Source organism: Moschus berezovskii, chromosome 17 (assembly GCF_049115385.1).
Source record: "Moschus berezovskii isolate FMDL1 chromosome 17, NW_MosBer_1.0, whole genome shotgun sequence".
In the NCBI taxonomy this organism is placed as follows: Eukaryota; Metazoa; Chordata; class Mammalia; order Artiodactyla; family Moschidae; genus Moschus; species Moschus berezovskii.
In genome coordinates, this window is record NC_142476.1 from 18,340,481 (window position 1) to 18,364,766 (window position 24,286).

Below are 24,286 nucleotides of genomic sequence, written 5' to 3' on the forward strand. Positions count from 1 at the left end.
TCATTTTTAGTTACAATTCTGTGTGGGCCCAGGCCTCAGCCTCAGTGGAGAACGAAGGGCAAGGACACTGCCCAGCCAAGCGCCCCGCACTCCAGAGTTGCTGGTCACAGTGACACAGGCCCGCCTCCACAGTCGCCGTCCCCCAGCTGTAGCTGCCCCACCAGCCCAGGCTCAGCTGCATCCCGGGGGTGGTCCCGGCTGTGCCTTAGGCTGCGTTAAGAGTCTCCTGGAGTTGGAAAGTATTGCCAGCCAGCCAGGCCCCTGGGAGCTGAGAGGGCAGGCAGAGGGGGCGGCGGGTGGGGCCCCGCCTCACTTGCAGGTGGCGTAGTAGAGCACGCGCCCGTTGATGTGGTTCCGAATCCGCTCCACGCGCTGCTCCAGCCCCGTCAGGTCCGCGGAGCGGAGCACGATGGCCTGGCTCCCCCGAAGCAGCTCTGACTCCATGTCTGAGGGCCGAGGGAACAGCCGGAGCGGGGAGAGGAGCCAGTGAGATGCCCTGGGACTCCCAACCCTTCCGTCCCCTCCCGCCCACCCAGAACAGCACCTTCCGGAGAAGCCACCTCCACCCCGAGGGGATCCTGGCCCCCCAAGGCAGCTCTCCCAAGCCCCCTCTCCCACTTTTAGAGAAACCAGGCTGGGGCTGGACCCGGGGATCCCCCTGCACCTACACTTCTCCTCGGCTCTAGGCGGAGTGGTCCCAGGCCGATGAGGGAGGCCCCCCGCACCAAGGTTAGACACTTGCTGCGGGGGACCCGGTCAGCCGCCAGCCCACCAGCAATCCTGATGGGCACCAGGGCAAAAGAGCTGGAAAGCTGGAATTCTTCCCCATTTTCTCTCCCTGACACACCTCTCCAGATACACCTGGTCCTGCACCGCTGGTCATCCTACGTCCCACCCCCCCGGTTATGTGTGGAGGATGTGAAGGACTACAAAGGGATCTGGTCCGGCCTGCCTTTCATGTCGTCCTAGGCAGCTCAGCATTCACTGGAGCTGGTACCCAGCCTCAGCCTCAACTTCCCAGAGCAGGGCGGCAGTGGGAGTCACTGCCTCACAAGGCTCCATCCTCAGGCAGTCCTCATTACAAAGTCTTCTCATTAAGCCAGAATCTGAGCACGTCTTGCTTCCACCCCATGGTCCCGGGTCTGTCTCCTGGGTTATTAAGACTCAATTTGCTATGCCTCCCACGTGGCAGTCCTTCACATGTCTGAGCCTTGTCTTCCCCAGAGGACACTGCCCTAGTTCCTTCCTCCACACCTCCCCTGATAGAATGAATCACCAGGCCTTCCCTACTTCCCAACCCTGCTCACCCCCGCCCTGACCCCCGATGTACACCAGTTCGTCAATATCTCTTCTGGAGATGTCCTGGCCCTCACTGAACCCCATCTCCCAGGTGAGACTATCAGTGGAGTCTAGCAGGGGTTATTACCAGGTTGACAGTCGGCCAGTAGGCCCCCATATGGACCTATGGGCCACAATAAAATCGTGACATTTTAATAGCTGCTGTTCTCTTCCTCCATTCTCGTTCCTAGGGGCTCCCTATGCGTGATCTTCCCCACAACCCTGCAATTAAAGGTAAATTCCAGCAAGCAGGTAAATGCTTGCTTCAACGAGTGTTTTTCTGGCTGGTAGCAGGTGCAGGACACACCAGTCACTAAATATTTTTAATATCACCCTTGAGCCATTACTCCCCTTATTTTGGCTGCTTTGTGTTTATTAGCTTTTCTGTCAGGAGCAAGGCACTTCTGGCTTATATCAAAATTCCTGGATCTTTTTCAGGTAACAATTTGTATGCATTTATCACTTACCAGTTATAAGGTTTTTAGCTACATTAGCCCCTGAGTAGCCGGACCTTACCTGAGCTATACTTGTGAGTCCAGACAATGCCAGGTTAAGAGGGAATGCTTCTCTTTACTTAATTTTACCCTGTTAGTTCCAGCCCACCCTTCTGAGACTTAGAATGCTAGTTCCGTCATCCAGTGTATTTGCTACCTGCCATCCTCAGATTTGATTAGCACATTCCCTGTCTTCACGCAGAACACTGACGGACAAGGTCAGGGCAGGCACCGGCCCAGGGCTGGGCTCTCCCGTCTGGGGCGGCCCCTCACCCCTCCTGCTTCAGGTGCGGCGGCCACAGCCTTGAGTCTGCTCACTGTCGGCTCACCAGCCCACGTTTCTCCATTCCATCCGTCTGGCCAGCCAAACAGATCTTTGTCAAAAGCTTTCTCCAAAATTCAAAGACACTCTGGGGTTTTCACAGGGCACCCCAGGGCCGCGACCCCCTCATCGCATCTTAAGATACTGAGCCTGGAAGCCCCCGTTCTCCTTTCTGGGGAGCCTCAGAACACGTTCGACAGCTCCATTCATTATGATTCGCGGATGGTTTCCCACTGCCTCCGGGGCTGAGTCTCTCGCCCTCCTCCTGGCGTGCGGGTCGGCCGTGGGCACCAGCCACGTGGCTCCAGGCTCCTTCTCTCCCGCCGGTTTTGTCCTCGTGAACCCTCCTGGAGAGGAGGGTGGTCCTGCCCACGTTCCTCTCCGACCACCCTGTCCTGATGTCCCTCCTCTTCCTCACAGCCTCATCCTTCCAGGCCCGCCTCAGATCTGATCTTTTCTTCTTTTCTGAACACTGCCATCACTGAACACTTCTCTCTGACATTACGGATCCTCTGAGCCCCTCAAGTGCCTATTACTCAGGCTTTCATCACAGACCTCCTTGTGCGGTTAAATACAGTTTCATGAAGCTAATGGCCAACAGGAAAAATGCTCCCCTCTGGACTGCAAGCTCCTCGAAGGCAGGCCTAGTTTTGGGAACATCACCACATTCCTCACAGCCCCATTCCAGGCCTTGTTCCTGTCAGGCACTCGGGAAATCCCAATTGCTCCCGCTCCCCTAACATTGCTAGCTCCAAAGGGTGGGCCTCAGGAACCCTTGGCTGGCAGCAGCCTTCAGGGACGCCCCACGGTCCGAGGCCCTGGGCCACTCCCTCACCTCTCATCCTGCCCATCATCGCCACGGTCTCCCCAAACAGTTCCTCCGCCTCCGTCTTGACGCTCAGAATTCGGCTACCCTGTTCTCCCAGCACAGAGCTCTGATCCAGCCGGTCCTTCAACTCAGCATATTTTTGCTTTACTCTCTCAAATCCCTGGAAAAAGGAAAAACCATTTCTGCATCACCATCATCACCATCGTCCAAAGTCCCAAAGGCCTTTGGCTAAAGGAGTTGATCTCACCCACATCCGGACCCAGAGATGAGGTGCCTTTTAAAATCCCCTACGGGGTGGGCCTGCTCTGTAAAAGCCCCTGGGCCACAAACCGCACCTTAACTTCTGTACTTCCCTCCACCCGCAGTGCCTGTCACTTCCCAGCTCATCACCAGCACAGGGCCGGATACACAGCTGTCACTTAATAGCATGCTTGGCAGCTTGGCCATTGTACTGGGACCACCGGTACCCTGGAGATGTTGAGAATGGCTCTCTGACCTTCTCTCTGATCTAATTCTGACAGTGATGGGGCTCAGGTTGTGCTAAATCAAGAGTGCCTGTCTGGGCTGGGAAGCCACAGACAGAGGATAAGCTCTGGGTCAGGTGTTAAGAGCCCTGCTTTGTAGACGAGCGTTATGCCTGGACAAAATCCACTTCATCGGTGAAAGGAGAGGAACTGGACCGGCTGTTTCCAACATCCCCAAAATGGCTCCACCAAAAGCAGCCAAAGGTGCAAGAATCCAGAAGCTCCCCCCCGACCCCGGATATATTTCAGAGTAACTGGTACTTAAAGTGCTTTGCGGGGACGGGTGGTGGGGGGGTGCTTCCCAGGTGATGCTAGTGGTAAAAAAAAAAAAACCCGCCTGCCAATGCAGGAGACATAAGAGGCAGGTTTGATCCCTGGGTCGGGAAGATCCCCTGGAGGAGGGCAGGGCAACCCACTCCAGTATTCTTGCCTGGAGAATCTCCATGGACAGAGCAGCCTGGCGGGCTACAGTCCATGGGGTCACAGAGAGTCGGACAGGACTGAAGCGACCATGCCCACGCAAAGTGCTTTGGAGCTGTGGTCTCATCAAGCGTACAGAGCCCCCTCCTACTCCCACTGCCAGGGCTTCCTCAGGCTTCATCTACCCTCTCCGTACCTCCTGGGCGCTCAGCGCCTGCTTGCTGGCCTTCTCTGCCAGCTGCCGGGCCTGGGCTACCTGTGCCCTCTGCTGCCTGGCCCGGCGGCCAAGCTCCTCCATCCGTGCTTGGAAGCCCCCCAGCTGCTCTGTCATGCTGGTCACCAGTCTTTCTGCTGGTCCCAGTACCTGCTGAACCTTTGTGGAGAAAGAGAGACTGGGGGTTTGGGGTGGGTCTCATAGGCAGCAACCTTCAGTCTTCTTTCCAGTTTTTGGGTCACAAAAACTGATGCCTCCAATCAGGGCATCATTATCACCCCCATCCAATCCCCTAACTGCCCCCAGCATGCAAGCCTCCCAGCCTTCACCGGCTCAGCTGACCATCCCCCCCTTACTCCTGCCGGAGCTCAGAGGTCACCCCTGCTTCTCCATCAGTCACGGGGCCAGAAAACTAAAAGCTCGAAGACAGGCCCCAGGCTTACAGCCCCTGATTCTTTAGGGCCCCATCTCAGCTCCCAGCCAGGTGCCTTCCTGACACTGTCTCTGCCTCGCACCCGGGTCTGAACGTCCATTCCCCCACGTGGGTGGGGGAAGCCGTGACACTTACCTCAGCGACCCTGTCCTGGATGAGCCGCAGGGAGCGGCGGGTGCCCCGCATGGTGTCCTGGGCCTCCTGCAGTGCCAGCGTGCCCTGCCGCAGGGCCCCCAGGACTTCCTCCACCTGGCCCTCTACCGTGTGGGCCCGGCTCCTAGGGAGAGACAGGCACAAGGGACGGCGGAGAATTCACTCAGCAGAGAACTCTGAGTGAAGGCACTCCCCAGTCCTGGACAGTAGCCTTTCCGGCCAAGGCAAGAAACTGAGTACTAACTCGGGAGTAGCTTGTCCATTCCAGGACCCCAGCAAGCCCCCTTCCCGTGCCAGAGGGAAGGACATTCCTGGAAGGTGGAAACCATGCCTCTGTACTGTTGTCTCCTCTGGGGACCAGCGCAGCACACTGCAGGAGCCCAGGCCATGATTACGGCTGAGTTTAATAAAGCGGGCTTTTCCCCAACCACTTGATGAAAGTGATGAACACCCCTTGATGACAGTGAAAGAGGAGAATGAAAAAGTTGGCTTAAAGCTCAACATTCAGAAAACTAAGATCATGGCATCTGGTCCCATCACTTCATGGGAAATAGATGGGGAAACAGTGGAAACAGTGGCTGACTTTATTTTCTTGGGCTCCAAAATCACTGCAGATGGTGACTGCAGCCATGAAATTAAAAGACGCTTACTCCTTGGAAGTATATTAAAAAGCAGAGACATTATTTTGCCAACAAAGGCCCCTCTAGTCAAGGCTATGGTTTTTCCCGTGGTCATGTATGGATGTGACAGTTGGACTGTGAAGAAAGCTGATCGCCCAGGAATTGATGCTTTTGAACTATGGTGCTGGAGAAGACTCTTGAGAGTCCCTTGGATGCAAGGAGATCCAACCAGTCCATTCTAAAGGAGATTAATCCTGGGTGTTCATTGGAAGGACTGATGTTGAAGCTGGAACTCCAATACTTTGGCCACCTGATGTGAAGAGCTGACTCATTGAAAAACACCCTGATGCTGGGAAAGACTGAAGGTGGGAGGAGAAGGGGACGACAGAGAATGAGATGGCTGGATGGTATCACCGACCTGATGGACATGGGTTTGAGTGAACTCCGGGAGTTGGTGATGGACAGGGAGGCCTGGCGTGCTGCAGTCCATGGGGTTGCAAAGGGTCAGACACGACTGAACTGAACTGAACTCTCCCAACCACAAGAGCTGAGATGGCCCCTGGGGACGGTTTCCAGTACGGAAGGTGGGGCCATGCCGAGTGAACCTGAACCTGGACGCTGGGTATCACTTGACCATCTGCCAACACAGTCAGCACCCCTCCTGTCTCCCAGGACCCCTCTGATTTACAGCAACACAGCCAGGGAACAAAACCCCAGCCCGGTCCTGGGAGAATAGCTCAGGGCGCCGGGTCATACCTGGCCTGCTCGGCCTCGGCCTGCAGCCTGCGAGCCCGAGCGACGTCTTGCTTGGTCTGGGACAACACCAGGTCCACATTGGGGAGCCTGGCCGCAATGGCCTGGATCTCACTCATCTTCCGCAGGACTGTGGCCGAGTCGGTGGGCAGCCACAGGGCCAGCACGGCCTCACTGACCTCCTGGATGGTGGCCGTGTCGGTGTCGGGGTCTGGAAGACAAGCCACCCATTGGATTGGGGGAGCCCAGCCACGTTCCCCCAAGGCCAGAGGCCTCCCCCAGGCCCAGCAGCACCCGTGGCATCTCCATCTAGCCTGCCCACAGAGCTGCCACCCTTCCCTCCCGGGCACCCTGCTCTGAGGATTTCGGGCGCACTGCTGCAGGAAGAGGGGTGTTGGCACAGCTGCAACAACTATGTGGCACCACAGGAAGTTGCAGGCTGGGGAGGAGGAGGCGGTGCCAGGCAGCTGGCCCCGAACAATGCCTGGAGTGCAGATGTAAGCGGCCCTGGAGTGGAGACACCAGCCAGGAACTGGAACTGCTTCCTTGGCAGTAAGACCCCTGCCACATAACCCCTCCACCTTGGGCCAGAGTGCTCATTTGTGCAAAGGCGGGTCGAGATCATCGGGGCTTTGCTCACATGTCACCTTCTGAGGGAGGCGGGCCCCAGCCATCCAATCGAGGGTGGCAATCTGCACCCTCTGCCAACATTCCCTCTCCTCATTCTCAGCTTCATCGTTCTGAACATTTATCACCACCCACATGCCAAACAGTTAACTCGTTTGTCGGGTCTTCCGTCTGACTCCCCACTAGAATGTGAGCAACGTGAGGACAGGGGCTGGCATTCAGCCATGGCTAGAGCCCAGCCCCAAGCATGGTGCCTGGCACTCGGAGGCACTCTACATACAGAGAATGAGTGCCTGAAGGGGCTCCAGACCCAGGCTTCCCCTTTTCTACTCAAGCCCACTGGGCCAAGTTAGCTAGCTTCTCTGAGCTCAGTCTCCCAACCTGTGAAAGGAGCTGATAGGAAACAATTATCAGGAATTTCACAAACCACCTCCGGGTCAGAGAGTAAGATCAGACGTGCAGAGGTGGCGTCTCCTTCCCCGTGGTCACTCTACAGATTCCACTGGTACCGCCGTGGGAAGGAAGGGGGCATCGCCTATCCAGATGGTTTGCCCTGTGACTGGAACTTTTCTGGGGGCCCCAGGTCTAGCCTTGTTCTGCAATCAAAAGCTTCCTCACCAGGTGGCTACACAGGTCCCAGACCGAGTCCCCTCCCCATGCCAGGTGGAAAGACATTCCTGGAAAGTGGAAACCATGCCTCTTTGCTACTGGGTTCTTATGGGGCCAGAGCAGTGCACTGCAGGAGCCCAGGGCATGACTGCAGCTGAGTTTAATCAAGTGAGCTTTTCCCCAACTACCTGCTTTCACAAGGACCTCCCAATAGAGACCATCAACTGCTTGTCCAACCCAGAGTCCTACTCTCAAAACTCAGCTTAGACACGCCTTTCCAGAAAGCTGCCCACGGCGAGCACACCCCCAGCTAGCACCTGCTTTTCCTTCATTCCGCTTCACTTCAGCTGCGCCCTAGGGCTTGGTCTGAGTTACACAGTTTTGTGGGCTTCTGAGTCTCAGGGTGGGCTCAGCAAACTTTCACTGCTCTGAGTAGCAGGACATGGGGCGCAGAGGCTGCAAACCAGGCTCGACTTGCTCCCTGCCCTCATGGAGCTTGGAATCTAGCGGGACAAGGGAGCACAGCCCTGGGTGATGGGGCCAAGCATGGGGTGTGAGGGCAGCACCTGTGCAGGGGCATCTAACCACTTAGGTGCCCTTGGAGGGGCAGCTAACCCGCTCTGACGGGTCCAGAGAGGCTTCCTGGAGACTGAGATACCTAGAGAATGCTTAGAGGGTGAATAGGAATTAGCCAGGCGCAAGGCAGGGCAGCAGAGACGGCAATGGCAGCCCACTCCAGTACTCTTGCCTGGAGAGTCCCATGGATGGAGAAGCCTGGTGGGCTGCAGTCCATGGCGTCGCTAAGAGTCAGACACGACTGAGCAACTTCACTTTCACTTTTCACTTTCATGCATTGGAGACGGAAATGGCAACCCACTCCAGTGTTCTTGCCTGGAGAATCCCAGGGACAGAGGAGCCTGTCTACGGGGTCACACAGAGTCGGACACGACTGAAGCAACTTAGCAGCAGCAGCAGCAGCAAGGCAGGGCAGGGGAGAGAAAGCAAGGAGAAGATGAACATGAGCAGACACAAGGAAGCAAGTGTGTGTGTGTGGTGAGGTGGGGGGTCTCCACCTCGGAGTGCAGTGATCTGAGTGTGGAGCCTGGAGTCAGGCGAGTCCTACCCACACCCGCTCGAGCCAGGTGCCCGTGGGCAGGTTCTTAACCTCATCTACAGAGTGGTAGGCACGCAGGATTAAACAATGTCACACACGCGAAGCACTTTAGAACAGTGCCTGGCACTTAGTAAGAACTCCACACACCTGATTTATTATTTCTGTCACTTCTGTTGAAGACCTGGGAAAGGCGGGGTCCCCTCCCTCCTCCGCTGGCCTCACGCTCTCCCGCCCTTGCTGGGTGACCCTGTGTGCCCACAGCAGCTGGTACGCGTGCCGCCTGCAGTAGGACCCTAGACACGAGAACCCACGGCCTTGGAGACTGTAAGAACCGTCCTGGCTCCTTCTCGTCCTGGCTGAGGCCCTGCTCCTCCTCTTGCCCCACGTCCTGTCCCAGGACTCAGTCTGAGCTGAGGGGACAGCAGATGCCCCGCAGCCCGGCAGCTCCCTGCCCATTCACAGGAGCCGGGGCAGCACCCCAAGGACAGGCTCCCGACCCCCTCTCACCTCCGACTGGGGTAGATGCAGGCGTGGGGGTCAGCCTTAGTTGGCTTCGCTCAGGGGTAAGGCTTCCTTACCTGGGAGGCTGAGCCCAAACTCTGCCTGCCCCTTCATCCACGCTGTCAGGCCCCGTTGGCCGGCATGCACGTGGCGCGTCCCCATTCTGAGACTCTCCAGCGGTGCTGGCCTCAGCCTGGCCCAGGGCCCCTCAGGGCACCACAGGCAGATCCTTCCTGCCTCTCTCCAACCTGCCCCATGCACTCAGGAGGGAGCTCCAGTCTCCTGGAGCCAAGGCATCCCTACGGTAGCAGGAGGAAACACTGTCGTTACACCAGGCCCCCGGCTCCCAGCCAAGCAAATACCCCGGCAGGGACCAAAAATCTAATAATATTGGTTCATATTCCTGAGGCACCTTTTGTGTTTCAAAACACATTTTACATCAGTTGCTTGATGCCCAGAATAAACTTGTGAAATACTATCACCTCGGTTGGCAGACGCGAACACGGAGGCAAGGAGGAAAGCAACTCGCCCAAAGTTCCACAAATTTCCTGAGTCCTGTCCTGGGATCCTTGCCACTCCCCAGGGCAGCACGGGAGTGCCTCGGGTTCCTTTACTCATTCAAGCAACACTGGGCGCTTTTTCTGGGCCTGACCAGGGACACAGTGAACAAGACACACAGCCATCCCTGGCCTCTTGGAGTTGGGAGTCTAGTGCAGAGACAAGCCACACACTCGTCGATAGAAGAATTCAACAACCACAGGCTCAGAGCGGGGAAGGGCCAGCTCCAGAGGGGGCTGGGGGAGGGTGATGACTGGAGCTGGTGATCAGGAAAGTCCCCTCGAGGGAGATAGGTACACTCACACCTGGAGGGCAAGAATCAGTCGCCTTGGAGAGAGCATCCCAGGCGGAGGAAGAGAGAGCACCCCTGAGATTAGCGACAGCTGGCCTGTTCAAGGACAGTTTGTGAGTCAAATAGACCGGCTCCAGGCCAGACCCAGCAGGTGGCAGAGGCCGTGGAGTGAAGGATGTTAGGTGTGTGTGGAATGCCACCCCACCTGCACATCTTTCAAAGATGTTTCAGGCTGTTGGGTGGAGAAGAGGCCGGAAGGAGGTGGGAGAGGAAGCAGCCACCCAGGCGAGCACGGGGAGTGATCCAGGAGGAGGAGGCGGCTGATGGGGGAATGGGAGGTGGGGGTGGGGGATCGGGGGCCAGCAGGCGTGGACACGTCAGCCCAGGGGAGGGTGAGGACCGGCTCACCTGACAGGAAGTCCCGCACCTGCTGGACGAGGAGCCGCGTGCGTCTGACGTCCTCCTCCATCTGGGAGCGACTGGCGCTCACCCGCGTCTCCAGGCGCTGAGTGTCCGACTGGACCTGCGAGGCGGCCTCCTCCGCTGCCCTGATCTGCGGACACACACTATGGGGTCAGCAGGGGTCAAAGCCCCCGAGGGAGACTCTCAGCAGCCCCCGTGGAGTGGCGGGGGGTTCTGCAGGCATCGGCTACCCAGGATCCACCTGGGAGGCGTGTAACTAGCCTGGTCTGGCCTCGCAAGAAGTGATGTAGAAACACTGGCCTCCATCTCTCACTCGCCGTGATGCGTGCCACGTGCTAAGTCGCTTAGGTCATGTCCGAGTCTTTCGTGACCCCATGGACTGTAGCCCACCAGGCTCCTCTGTCCATGGGGATTCTCCATGCCAGAGTACTGGAGTGAGCTGCCATGCCCTCCTCCAGGGGATATTCCCGACCCAAAGACTGAACCCAAGTCCCTTATGTCTCCTGCAGGTGGGTTCTTTACCACTAGAGTCACCTGAGATGCCCTGCTGGCTGTGGGGCCATGCAGGTAAGTCAGCTGACAACTCTGGGATTGTGTCTCCTGGAGCTCTGACTCACCCAGGGGCTCCGTCCCCTCTGCCTCCCCCCACTATGGGCGCCCACCACCCCCTGCCACACCTACCATCTGCCTGGTCTGCTGAAGCTGGGCGCCAAAGCCCCTCAGCTGTTCGGCCACCTGCCCCGCTGTCCGCAAGGCCCCGCCTGCCCTGCGGAGGGTGCCTCTGCAGAGGGAGCCACAGGTAGTGCCGTTGTCTCGGGGACAGAGCTCCCCAGGGCAGGCTCCCGGGGTGCAAGGCAACTCCCTGGAGCCTCCACAGAGCTGCAGAGAGATGGGGGCATCAAAGGGGGTCCCCAAGGCTCCACAACAACCACTCCCATCCCACACCTGGGAAGCCAACAGCCAACAGACATCCCCGTGGCAACCGGGCCCCCAGAAACTGGTTGGCTTGGTTGCTGCTGAGCAGCCCATGCAGGGGCTGAGGGTCAGGGCGGGTGGGGTGGCGATGGGGTCTACAACGGCAGGGCAGCCATTGGTGTGTGACAAGCCGGGCCGGGGGGCCGGAGGGGGAAAGTCAAGCTCCACAACAGGTGTCACCTGGTTGATGGTGGGCGTCAGATCAGGCACAGAGGCCATCTCCAGCCTCAGGGCCGCGAGCTGGGGACCACCGGCTCCTGGTCCTCCCGCCACCTGCTGCTCCAGCCTCTCTGCCTCTCTCCGGCTTTCCCTGAGCTGCAGCAACCGGCGGGAGCTATCCGAGACCTGCTGAGCAGCCTGGGATGACCGCTGGTGGGCTGCAGTCAGCATGCGGAAGGCTCCTGGTCCAGGAGGGGAAAGTAGAGAGGTTCACTGAGCCAGGCCTGGACCCCCCAGGCCTGGAGGCGGAGGACAGCGGGAGGGGAGCAGAAGCCTGGCCCGGCATGAGGTCTCCATGCTCCCCGCTCACCCCGCTCACCTGAAGGGTCGGCACTGCTTATCTTTTCAAACTGCTCCCTCTTGTTCTGATATGTGACGAGGAGGCGATTAAAGCTCCTGTCCAGACTCCCCAGGTCTCCTGGGAGGGACAAGGTCTCTTCCTCCAGGGGTAAATCAAGCTGAAGGCCCTGAAGCATCCGCCTAAGGTAGGAGGAGAAGCTTCCACTAAAATATAGGAGAGGAGCTGCCTCCCCATGCCTAGTCATCCCCCCTGAGAAGTAGCTACCGAGTCAGGAGAAATAGAGGCCGTCAGGGAAAGGTGCAGACGGGAGAGGATTCTGCCGGGCTAAAGCAGGCATCGTTTCCCTCCATCCCTACACAGGCAGATCCAGAAAAACCTCTCCCTCCTGGACGGGTGTGAGCCTAAGGCTCCCAGCTCTCCTCTGCATCCCCACACCAGCTTTCACGAGGAGCTTCCCTGACCATCTCCTCCTGGGGTTCCTACAGGCTGCCATCAGCCACACCTGGACCCCAGGCAACTGGGTCTCTCCTCTCCCCACCAGGGCTCCCAGAGCTGCTCACCCGCCGGTCCGTTTCCGCCTGAAGGAGGTCACCTGCCCTGACCCATGGTCACTGAGTTTGCAGAGACTCCTCCCTCCCCGGCCCTCTGCAGCTCCACCCGACCAGGTCCCTGACACTAGCCTCCCCTTCTCCGCTGCCAGCCTCTGCTTCACGAGCACCATCCTTCAGGAGGCCCCTGGCCGGCACACCCAGCCCATCAGATACCCACAGTCTCCCTGCTTGGCTCTGAGACCGAGTCCAACTGCACACCAGGGTGGCTCGGGCCCCCCACGATCAGCGAGTCAGTGAGGGGTCAGGGAAGGCAAAACTCATTATGAAAACTTCAGAACCAAACCTCACTAAGAGGCCTCTGCTGGTAGGAGGGGGCTGTGGGTGGGGCTGCTCCCATTCCAAAGGCAAACACAAGTTACTTTTAGAGCCTCGGATGGCCTGCACCAGGGTGACTCATCCAAAGCTGATGCCTGCAGGCAGTGCCAGGCACTTGGGCTGGCGCCTGCACTCCTGGCCCTCGACTCCGCCCCTCTGTGGACACCTGGTTCTGTCATGTCACCAAGCTGTGCCCTTTTCCTCACTGGCAAGACCGACGTAGTAACACCCATCCCACCAACCTCCCAGGACAGCAGTGACGGTGAAAAAGAGAGGCGTCCATGAAAAGGCCCGAAAGTGAAGCATGGAAGTTGCTCGGTCTTATCTGACTCTTTGCAACCCCATGGTCTAGCCCTGCAGGCTCCTCTGTCCATGGAACTCTCCAGGCAAGAATACCGGAGTGGGTTGCCATTCCCTTCTCCAGGGGATCTTCCCAACCCAGGGATCGAACCTTGGTCTCCTGCATCGCAGGAAGGTTCTTTACTTTCTGGGTCATCAGGGAAGTGCTAGGAAAAGGCTTGGTAGACGGTAAAGGGCTGTAAGCAATATGGGCCCTTCCGTGGACTCCCATGGCTCAGTGGGGAGAGGGAATGACCTGATGGAGAAGACGGCGTTGGCCACCTGGGCCACCTCCTGCTCCGTGACCAAGGCGTCGCCGAGGGTGGCTTGGATCTGCTCCATCTTGCTCTTGGCATCCAGCATCCGCGAGGCCAGGCTGCGGTCCTCCAGGCCCGGCCGGGGCCACAGGCCGGCAGAGGCGTTGCGCAGGCCGGCCAGGCGGAAGGCCTGCTCCCGGAGGCCGCCGTCGTAGGTCTGGAAGCAGGGGTGGCAGGCCACGCACACCGGGGCGCGGTTGCAGTAGCCCCGCTGGCACTGGTCGCAGCGCGGCCCGGTCAAGCCGGGGCGGCAGAGGCAGCGGCCCGAGGCCTTGTCGCAGCCCGGCCCCTCGGTGCCCCGGAAGTCGCAGTCACAAGCTGGGGCGCGAGAAAGGACGGTCAGGGGCCAGCGGCCAGGGAGGGCGCCGTCCGCCGGGGAGCGCCCTGGAGAGGACATCTGGCCTCGGGGTCTTAGGCCTCAGAGCGAGGCTGTCAAGGCCAGAGCGGAACCGCGGTGAGGGCGGCGGGGCTCACTCAGCAGCCCCTTCGTGCAGGCGCGGCCCGAGCTGCGCGCCCCGAGCGCACGAGCGCCTCCGGCCTGCACCCGCTCTGGCGGGGTGGGCACGCTTGCTCTCCCGCTGTCACGGGCGCAAGCACCCGGCGCAGGGTGCCCCTTCCCAGGCAAGGAGGCCGAGGCCCAGAGAGGGGGAGCAACCCCGCCGGGGCGACAGGGCTGGGAACAGACTGGGGTCTGCCTGCTCTGGCCACCACTTGCCAAACTGACCCCCGCGGGGCCCACTTTCTGCATCCGTGAAGAGGGAGGAGGGCGTTTCCCCACAGCTGGGAGATGCTTTCTCAGGGAAGAGAGGCGCAAAGCAGCCCTCCTGTCACCAGGACACAAGGACAGGGGGACACGGGGACGGGGGGTTTTGAGGACATGGGGGCATGGGGTCAGAGGGACGGGGACGGGGGACAAGGGGACACGGGGACAGGGGGACACGGGGACATGGGGGCAGGGGCACATGGAATCATGGGGATATGGAGACACGGGGACATGGAGACACAGGGACATGGAAACACGGGGACATGGGGCTGGGCTGCTGCTGCTAAGTCACTTCAGTCGTGTCCGACTCTGTGACCCCATAGACGGAAGCCCACCAGGCTCCCCCGTCCCTGGGATTCTCCTGGCAAGAACACTGTAGTGGGTTGCCATTTCCTTCTCCAATGTGTGAAAGTGAAAAGTGGAAGTGAACTCGCTCAGTCGTGTCCGACCCTTACCGACCCCACGGACTGCAGCCCACCAGGCTCCTCCATCCATGGGATTTTCCAGGCAACAGTACTGGAGTGGCTTGCCAGTGCCTTCTCCGTGGGGCTGGGCTAGCAGCAGACAAGTACTCTTACTGGCTGCCAGGGCCCAGACACCACAGACCCGCATGCCCCCTAGCACAAGCCCACCCGAGCACACACCCCCCATGGCGTCTGCACGCCCCACCCTAGTCCCCGCCACTCAGACAGCGCACCTCGGCATCCTGTGGCTGCCTCTCCATAGGTCCTGTCGGGACACTGGCGGATGGCTGCGGCGCTGCAGGTCAGGCCCCCGAACCCTTCCCGACAGGCACACTGCCCTGTGAACTGCCGGGGAGAGCCAGGTCATCGAGCGGGACTCCACTGCGCAACCCAGCCGCAGGGGGTCCCGCCAGGAAGCAAGCTCCGTATCCGTAGGCACACATATTTGGGCCTGCCAACGGCAGAGAGCCACGGGGAGGGACGTTCGGGGGGCTCTCCAGGGGCGTGGGGGCCAGCCCGCGGCGTACCTGGTTGCACTGGGGGCCGAGGGAGTTGTGCGGGTCGCAGGCACAGGGCTCGCAGCCCCGGCCGCTGGCCAGCTTCCAGTGGTGGGGGGCACACTGGTCACACTTGGGGCCCACCACGTGGGGCAGACACACGCAGCGCCCCGTCTCCTCATCACACGGCACATCCCGCCGGGAGCCCAGGACACTACAGTCACAGCCTATACAGGAGGGGGGCTGCTGAGCGGGGGGCACCCAAACCTGCCCCCACCCCCCCAGAGGACACGCATCAGGGAGATGAACCAGCGGGGACGCTCCCCCGCAGAAAACCTGGAAGACCAGGCTTCCACGCTTTCCCACCAGCCCCAGCACCTGGCCGCTTGCCCACCCGCCCGTCCTCCCCCAGGTGGGCTCGGTCCCCCTTCCGAGCCAGGTCTGCCGGAGGCTGCTGGCACAGCACCTGGCACACCACGCAGGGGGAGCAGGGTGGGCCGCAGTCCCGATGGCCCGGCCCCAGGGCCGCCTGCCCCGCCGCAGGGCGGGGACCCTCTACTCACGGTGGCAGCCCTGCGGGTTGGAGAAGGTGAGCCCCGTGAACCCCGGCTTGCACAGGTCACAGCGTTCCCCCTGCACGTGCTCCTTGCACACACACTGGCCAGTCACTGGGTCACAGGGCGCTCCCGGCACTGCCCCATCGGGATCACACTCACAGGCTGCAAGTCAAAGGCGGCGCCAGGAGGGCAGAGAGGAAAAGCAGAGCATTGGGAGCACATTCTGGTTCAAATTCTTATCCCCCCACCACTTCCTGGCTTACAACCTGACCACCTTAGTCCAAGTTACTTAAGCTCCCCTGTGCCTCAGTTTGCTCATCTATAAAATGGGGATAATTATATAACACCCATAGGGCCTCTTATGAGGAATAAGGCAGGTGGAACACGGCTTGGCACGTGTTGCTGTGCTGTGCTTAGTCGCTTAGTCATGTCCGACTCTTTCGGACCCCGTGGACTGTAGTCCGCCATCTTCCTCTGTCCTTGGGATTCTCCAGACAAGAACACTGGACTGGGTAGTACCTAGCTCTTCTCCAGGGGATCTTCCAAACCTAGGAATTAAGTCGGGGTCTCCAGCATTGCAGGCAGATTCTTTGGAATTCATTACAACGTGGATTCTCCTGCATTGCTAGCTGAGCTACCAGGGAAGTCCTTGGCACATGTTATACAGTACGAAAGTTTCCGTTGGCATGATATACTGAACAAACCACTCTGTGGCCAGCACTGAGCTGGGCACTCTTGCATGTTGCCTTATGTAATCCTATCATAACCCTGAGAATTGACCATGCTTGATGGAGGAGCCTGGTAGGCTGCAGTCCGTGGGGTCGCTAAGGGTCGGACACGACTGAGCGACTTCACTTTCACTTTTCACTTTCACACATTGGAGAAGGAAATGGCAACCCACTCCAGTGTTCTTGCCTGGAGAATCCCAGGGACGGGGGAGCCTGGTGGGCTTCCGTCTATGGGGTCACACGGAGTCGGACACGACTGAAGTGACTTAGCAACAGCAGCAGCAGCATCCCTATCATACAGATGAGGAAACTGAGGCTCAGAGATGTTCCAATAACATACTCAAGGTCACACAGCAAGTAGTGCTGGAAACAGAAGTCAAACTCAAGCTTTTCTCATTCTTTCCATAAGCAGATAATATCAACAGCAAGTGAACCAACTTTCTTTCACCCTAACACCTGGGCGCCTTTCACAGCTTTCAAAACAGAGACTCTTACTTCTTCTAGAAAGTCTTGCCTGATTAATCCACCTGAATCAGAGTGCTTTCGATTCGAACTGTACAAACTCACTGGCCCTTGCTGCGTGCGTGCTAAGTCACTCCAGTTGTGTCTGACTCTTTGAAACTCCATGAACTGTAGCTTGCCAGGCTCCTCTGTCCATGAGATTCTCCAGGCAAGAATACTGGAGTGGGTTGCCATGCCCTCCTCCAAGGGATCTTCCTGACTTAGGAATCGAACCTGCATCTCTTAGGACCCCTGCATTGCAGGCAGGTTCTTTACCGCTGAGCCACGCAGGAAGCCCCATTGACCCTTGTGGATGTGTTTAGTCACTCCTGGGTGACTTATGTTTCTTCAGTAAACATTTCTGGAGTATCAGTTATTTATCTGTCATTGTGCTAGGGCCCAAGGATACAAGAACAATCCCTGCCACAGAGGAGTTCTTAGTGCTGGCGGAAACAGAAAAATAAGCAAACCACATTCAGTTCAGTTCAGTTCAGTCACTCAGTCGTGTCCGACTCTCCGTGACCCCATGAATCACAGCACGCCAGGCCTCCCTGTCCATCACCAACTCCCGGAGTTCACCCAAACTCATGTCCACAGAGTCGGTGATGCCATCCAGCCATCTCATTCTCTGTCGTCCCCTTCTCCTCCCGCCCCCAACCTCTCCCAGCATAAGAGTCTTTTCCAGTGAGTCAACTCGTCGCATGAGGTGGCCAAAGTATTGCAGTTTCAGCTTCAGCGTCAGTCCTTCCAATGAACACCCAGGATTGATCTCCTTTAGAATGGACTGGTTGGATCTCCTTGCAGTCCAAGGGACTCTCAAGAGTCTTCTCCAACACCACAGTTCAAAAGCATCAATTCTTCGGCGATCAGCTTTCTTCACAGTCCAACTCTCACATCCATACATGACCACGGGAAAAACCATAGCCTTGACTAGACATCAAGATTGCTGGGAGAAATATCAATAACCTCAGATATGCAGATGACACTACCCTTATGGCAGAAAGTGAAGAGGAACTAAAAAGCCTCTTGAAGAAAGTGAAAGAGGAGAGTGAAAAGGTTGGCTTGAAGCTCAACATTCAGAAAACAAAGCAAACCACATTACAACCTGGTAAAGGCGGGTAAATGCACAAAGCGCTCCCTCACTTTCCTGTTTACACTACCAAACAGTCTGTGTGTTTCCTGACAGCAGGAACTGTATCTGATATTGACTTTTTTCTTTCCTGTGTTCAAAAAGCGCTTCCCTGGTGGTTCAGATGGTAAACAATCCACCTGCAAAGCAGGAGACCCGGGTTCGATCCCTGGGTTGGGAAGATCCCCTCCTCCCAGGAGGAGGGCCTGGCAATCCACTCAAGTATTCTTGCCTGGAGAATCCTGTGGACAGAGGAGCCTGGCGTGCTGCAGTCCATGGTGTCACAAAGAGTCAGACATGACTGAAGCGACTAAGCAACACCATACTCAAATTAAGTTCTACATAATGACCGATTGACCAATTGACTGACACCCAGAGGGGTTAGGTGACTTGCTTAGAAGGGCACGGCCAAGTTAAAAACAATTGCCCCCAAGTCTTCATGCTTCCTGAGGGCATGTGAGTCCCCAGGGACGTGCGCTCTGTTGAGCCCAGAGCAGATTAACAGACAGATGAGGCCTGGGGTCCCCAGAGCCCCTACTCACGGACACAGGTCTCCTGAATGGGAGCCCCAGGACGCCGGTTCCGGAAATAGTGCAGTTGGCAGCGTTCACAGTTCCTGCCCTCAGTGTGGTCCCGGCAGTTGTCACACACACCTCCATGTGCCCCCTGGCTGGCGGCAAACACGGCTGGGTCAAAGTGACATGTCTCTGAGTGTCCGTTGCAGTCACACCCTGAAAAAGGAGATTCCTGGGGTTGAATGCTAGACCTGCATTGTTGGCATCTACAAAGCCACGCTAACTCGCTGGCATCCCCAGTGACTCTGTAAGATGCCCAGGTCTGAAAAATGGGGAAACTGAGGCCCAGGAAGGCTTGTCTAATTTATCAGTTCATACAGCCAGTAAAAAAGGAAAATAGAGAGCACAGGCCTCCCAACTCCCAGTGTGGGGACTCATCCCAGGATGATATCCGTGTGGGGCCAAAGAGAGAGCCGTTCAAACGTCCCATGCCAACCCTCCCCCACTGCTACCATGGGTCTCCTGCTGGGTCACTGTCCTTCTCGAGGCTGGGACCCTGGCTGTCCTCATTTATGGAGGGAAGGGCCCTGCCCCCAGGGGCCCATCTGAAAGAGAAAGAATGACAACAGGGAGGCCAGGTGTGTCCTACACAGGATAAAGCACTGGAGAGGCTGGAGGAAGGGGGACCCGGGTTAGCACGAACGGCGTGTGGCATCAGAAGTACGAACCCGCCTGTGGTCCCTGTGAGGTCTGGGTGGTGGGAGGATGCGACTCACACGCCCTCTCCTTCCCCAAAGAGCAAGCAGAGCTTTAGTGACAGGGGCAATAGATTTAAATATTAATAATAAAGACTAGATTCTCCCTGGGTCCCAGAGGAGATCATCACAGCCCAGAGGGGCCAGCACCCCAGCCAGTGGCTGCAGGGGAGGTGGGGGATCCCAGGCTCATACTCTGGCATTCATGGGGGTCCTGGTCTTCCGCGGGTCTCCAGGGCCGGTTGTTGTAGAAGGGCGCACAGCGCTCACAGTTGGGGCCGGCGGTGTTGTGTTGGCAGACGCAGACCTCGTGGACCTGGGGGCGGGGCCGGGCCATCGGTCACCAGGAGGAACCATCACAGGAGCGTCCCAGGGACAGATTTGCCCTCTCCACTCTGACCCTCCCGCTTGGCTTAGACCCCATCCAGCTCGGACCCCAGCTCCTCCAGCCTGCACTGAGCTCCTCTGACACTCCCAGAGGCTGGCTTTTGTGGTGCGTGTGTGCATGTGTGTACATACGTGTGTGTGTGTGTATGCATGCACATATACGCTGCTCCTCCTGTTGGGTTTTTAAAAGCCTGGTCCTTGCATTTGGCCATCCCCATACTACCCGATGCAAAACAGCTCCTGGAAGTTTACTCACACAGCCTTGTTGGTAAACTGCAATTCTTGCGGGCCCTCTGGAGATTTATATTCCAACAAGCTATGACTGCAGTTGTTTGGCTAATGAGACTGTGATGATGAATTGTTACTAGACCCATTAAGGTACAGAAATAGAATAGCAATTGTGTGCTAATCATCTTCCAAATTAAGCTCACCACCCGCCGGCTGGCAGCGAGGGCCTGCACTGTGTTTGTTCCATGCTCGCCCTCCGTTCGCTCCTAAGAGCACAGCTGAGCTGAACTGGCTGCTCCCTGTATAAGCCCCACTTCTCCCCACCTTGTGGCCTGTACTGATGCTCTCCCTCCTTCCTAGAAGTCCCCTCTCGCTCTATTCACCAGCGAGATCCTGCCCAGCTGGAATGGCACATCCTTCATCAGGCCTGCCTGCTCCCTCTGACTCCTTGGATTTCAACTCTGGATGCACTTAAGCATTATTTGAGGAGCTTTGTAATATATATATATATATATATATATATATATGCCCAGGCCCGATTCCATCCAATCTCAGGGACAAGGCCCAGACATCAGTACTTTATAAAGTGGTGTTTCCATGGTGTAGCCAGAGTTGAGAACCACCGGGGCTGGGCAGGCCCTCACCCTCCTCTGCATCCTCATACGCCAGCGATCACACTCAGCCTGTGTTCTGGTCTTGTGTTTTGGGGCCCTAACGGCTGACACATCCCTGGCACTGGTCTCCCTCTGGCCTCCTCTGCAGCCTGAGGGAAACAGTGGCCCAGAAAGTGGAAAGGAAAAGGCTACCCAATGCTCCTGTCCCCTTATTTTCCCTAGCAGGCCACCTGATAGGATTTCATCGTGTGCGTTTATCACCAGAACAAGTATCCTGCTCCCGTATGTTAATATTGTAGAAGAACCAGGAAAGTGAAATGACAGCTCCCTCTGCTTCTTGGTCCAAGGGCTTCTCTCGTCTGCTGATGGCTCTCAAGCCTGGTTTCCCAGCAAACGCCCCTGGGTCACTTGTTCTATCCCTGATGCCTCTGACTCAGCTGCTCTGGGGTGAACTTAGCATCCTTGTTAGACTACTCTGTTCTCTCCTCTTATCCCATATCTCACCTCTAAATGGGACTTCAAAGTCCCCCACACCAGGGGCTCTCAATCCTGGCAAGAGGTTAGAATCACCGGGAGCTTTAAATAATAATAATACAATTAGAGTGTCTGGAGGTAGGGATCTGGGCGATCTTTTTAGCTTCCCAGGAAATTATGATGTGTGGCCAGGACTGAGAATCAATGCCTTAAGCTCCCTGCAACACCATGCATATACTTCTACTTACATGTATACTTAAATATACGTCTGTGTTACTGAATAAAAGTCGTCTCAAATCATAAAGCAGGTCCAAAAAAGTGTTACCAACTGGGACCTTGAAAACGATAACCGTTTACAGTCATCTTCACCATCGCTAAAACAGTAAATACTCAAGTCTTCAATCTAGCGCCCCACCCCTCTCCAGGGGTCCCAAGGATGCCCGTAGTCTACCCCACCCGCTCCCCTCTCCCTTTCCGCCCTGGGTTGCCACCTGCACAGCGCTGGAGGGGCTGGCAGGAGTTCTGGAACTGGGGGCACAGCGGTCCGCGTGGCCATGACAGAGGCAGCTCCCTTGCAGACGCAACTGGGACACAGCGTAGTAGGCGCTGGGAGGGTGGTAGCCCCTCTGGGGCACAGGCGCTAGCTTGGTAAAGTTGACCCTCAAGTTGGTGATCTCCCCCAGCTCTGCAGGAGACAAACAGCAAGGAGGGAAGGGGCAGGTGTGGGGGAAACGAAAAAAAAAAAAAGAATTGAGATGCAGAGTCTCCTAGGGCAGGACTATAAGGAAAGGAACTCTGGTCTCACCACCCATCTTCCTCAAGCCTCCCACAACAGAAAAGAGCCCCACAACCCTGACTTGGGCCTTTTGAGTGGCTAAGCCAGCACCATTCCCCTACGAGCTTAAGCAGGGCCGGTGTTCAATCCAACCACGCTGATAGACGCCACAAAGGCTAGGAAATGTCCACGATCTGAGCTGCAAGCCTATTTGGTTCTCTACCCACAGTCCCATGGGCTAGAGGAGTAGCCACACTGACCTTGAATTTTTTGACTTTGTGTGGCCGGAATCCCAGAGGCTAAATCCATAAGGTTGAGTTGGACCTGCAGTGGGAGGTAAGGGGAGACCCAGGAAGAGGTGAGCTGTGGCCAAGCCCAGAAGTCCTCTTTTCCATTCGGCGCCCTGACAAATGTCTTGAGGGTGTCCAGAGGGCTCCATCTCAGGTGGCACGGTGGTAAGCATATGCCTGCCAACGTGGAGCCGCAAGAGATGTGGGTTTGCTCCCTGGGTTAGGAAGAGCCCCTGGAGGAGGAAATGGCACCCCACTCCAGCATTCTTGCCTGGAGAATCCCACGGACAGAGGAGCTTGGCGAGGACAGAGGACCCCTACAGTCCGTGGGGTCGCAGTCAGACACGACTGAGCATGCACTCATGCGTGCTTCTCCTAGAGGGGTCACTGTTGGGGAGCTCAGGAGAGACAGCAAGGCTCTGCCCGAAGGAGGGGGAGGGTTCTCATGGATTCCCCAAAGCCTGGATGACCACGTGAGTGACGGGAAGTGGGAAACCTCCCCCCGTGCCTATTTTTCAGGGTGCCCTCGCCTACCTTGGCCCCATTCGGGCGCCCGTTAGGCCTCTGGGGCAGAGTCTGGCACCGAGCATCCTGCCAGCTCTGGGGCTGGCCCCGGCGGACCCAGGGGAAGGCAGAGCTGCAGTCGGTAGCCAGGTACTGGTACACCTGCCAGGTCTTGCCGAAGTCCGAGGAGCGCTCGATCAGCAAGCCCGCAGGCAGAGGCCCCTGCAGGGACACACGGGGTGGGGGTGGGGGCGGGGGCGGCCTGAGTGACCCCACCTGGGGGACACAGTCACACAAAGACGCTCTTGAGTGCTGGCGGCCCCTGAGAACACCAGTGAGGAGGGAGAAGGAGGGCTGCACGGAGCAAGTGGGCTCAGGGGCACTGCGGTCCAATCCTCCTGGCAAACCACGGGCCCCAGCAGGGTTTCCCTGCTTCTGGAAAGTGAGAGAAAGCTGATCTGACTTCCAGAAGGCACGATCCCTACTCAGCCCACCACCCAGGCAGTCAGGCCAGAAAATTCTCCCAGTGGGATTCCTACAGCCAAGCACTGATTCTGTCCTTTCCTCTTTTTTCTCCCACAGCCATGGTCAGAGCTCAGGCCCCTAATGGTGCTGAGCCTGGATTCCTGCAACAGCCTAGAACTCAAGCCCAGCCTCCGCCCAGGCTTTCCAAGCCACGCCCCCACACTTCACCTGCAGGGCTCTCTGACCACATGGCTCCCCGCGTGAGACCCTTCAAGGGGTCTGCGCTGGCCTACTTCTGCCCTCAGTGATTCAACCCATTTTCCGCAGCTTTCCGTGTTCTCTGTATGCTGACAGCTCCCAGCCTGGAACGCTTCTTTGGGTTGAAAAACCCAACCTCCACACAAAAAGAACTTCCTTTCTAAAATGTAAAACGGGCTGTAACTCTTCTGTCCTCAAAACCTTCCAATGGCTTCCCTACTGTTTCTTTCCAAGCTTTATTGAGATATTATGGATGTGCAGTATATGCCAGTTTAAGGTGTATCAAATGCGATGATTTGATAGTCATATCTATTACAGAATGATTATTACAATAAGTTAACACGTCTATCCTCTTACACAATCATCTTTTTCTGTGTCATGATAACATTTCAGGTCTACCCTCTTAACGACTTCCAGGTGTCTAGTACAGTGTTAATAATTATAATTGTCATCACGCTGTCCATTAGATCAGAACTTATGCACCTTATACCTGGACCTTTATATCCTATTAGCAGCAGCCCCTGCCCATTTCTTCCTCCCTCCAGCCCCTGGCAACCACCATCTTCATCTCTATGTTGATGAGTTCAGGTTTTTAAGATTCCCTATACAGGGCTTCCCTGTGGCTCAGATGGTAAAGCATCTGTCTGCAACGTAGGAGACCCAGGTTCAATCCCTGGGTTGGGAAGATCCCCTAGAGAAGGAAATGGCAGCCCACTCCAGTATTCTTGCCTGGAAGATCCCATGGACAGAGGAGCCTGGTGGGCTACACTGCATGGGGTTGCAGAGTCGGACACGATTCCGTGCCTCCACTTTCACTTTCCTTCATATATGTGAAGACACATGGTATTCATCTTTCTGTCACTCTTATTTCACTTAGCAGAATGCCTTCAAAGTTCGTTCATGTTCTCACAAGATCTCCCTCCTTCTTCATGGCTGAATATTCTAGTGTGTGTGTGTGTGTGTGTGTGTGTGTACGTAACATTTTCTTTACCCATTCATCCACTGATAGACACTTAGGTTGTTTCCGTCTCCTGGGTATTGGGAACAATATTGCAATGAACATGGGCGTTACAGACCTCTC

At 57.1% G+C, this 24,286-nt stretch overlaps 1 protein-coding gene across 3 annotated transcripts in view; it reads right to left on the reverse strand.

Moving 5' to 3' along the window:
* Positions 1-274: 274 nt before the first annotated feature.
* LAMB3 (laminin subunit beta 3) overlaps positions 275-24,286 on the reverse strand; it is a 59,578-nt gene continuing 35,566 nt past the window's right edge. For all 3 annotated transcript variants that reach the window (XM_055419002.2, XM_088845235.1, XM_088845236.1), the window contains 18 exons: positions 22,513-22,704; positions 21,949-22,012; positions 21,405-21,598; positions 19,406-19,526; positions 18,483-18,671; positions 15,589-15,744; positions 15,056-15,252; positions 14,762-14,873; positions 13,241-13,619; positions 11,738-11,898; positions 11,380-11,600; positions 10,906-11,103; positions 10,210-10,354; positions 6,104-6,311; positions 4,710-4,851; positions 4,124-4,300; positions 2,990-3,143; positions 275-446 (listed from right to left, as the gene is read on the reverse strand). In XM_055419002.2, coding sequence (XP_055274977.2) covers positions 310-446; positions 2,990-3,143; positions 4,124-4,300; positions 4,710-4,851; positions 6,104-6,311; positions 10,210-10,354; positions 10,906-11,103; positions 11,380-11,600; positions 11,738-11,898; positions 13,241-13,619; positions 14,762-14,873; positions 15,056-15,252; positions 15,589-15,744; positions 18,483-18,671; positions 19,406-19,526; positions 21,405-21,598; positions 21,949-22,012; positions 22,513-22,704 — 3,147 coding nt within the window. In that variant the 3' untranslated portion in view covers positions 275-309. The remainder of the gene's footprint in view (positions 447-2,989; positions 3,144-4,123; positions 4,301-4,709; positions 4,852-6,103; positions 6,312-10,209; positions 10,355-10,905; positions 11,104-11,379; positions 11,601-11,737; positions 11,899-13,240; positions 13,620-14,761; positions 14,874-15,055; positions 15,253-15,588; positions 15,745-18,482; positions 18,672-19,405; positions 19,527-21,404; positions 21,599-21,948; positions 22,013-22,512; positions 22,705-24,286) is intronic.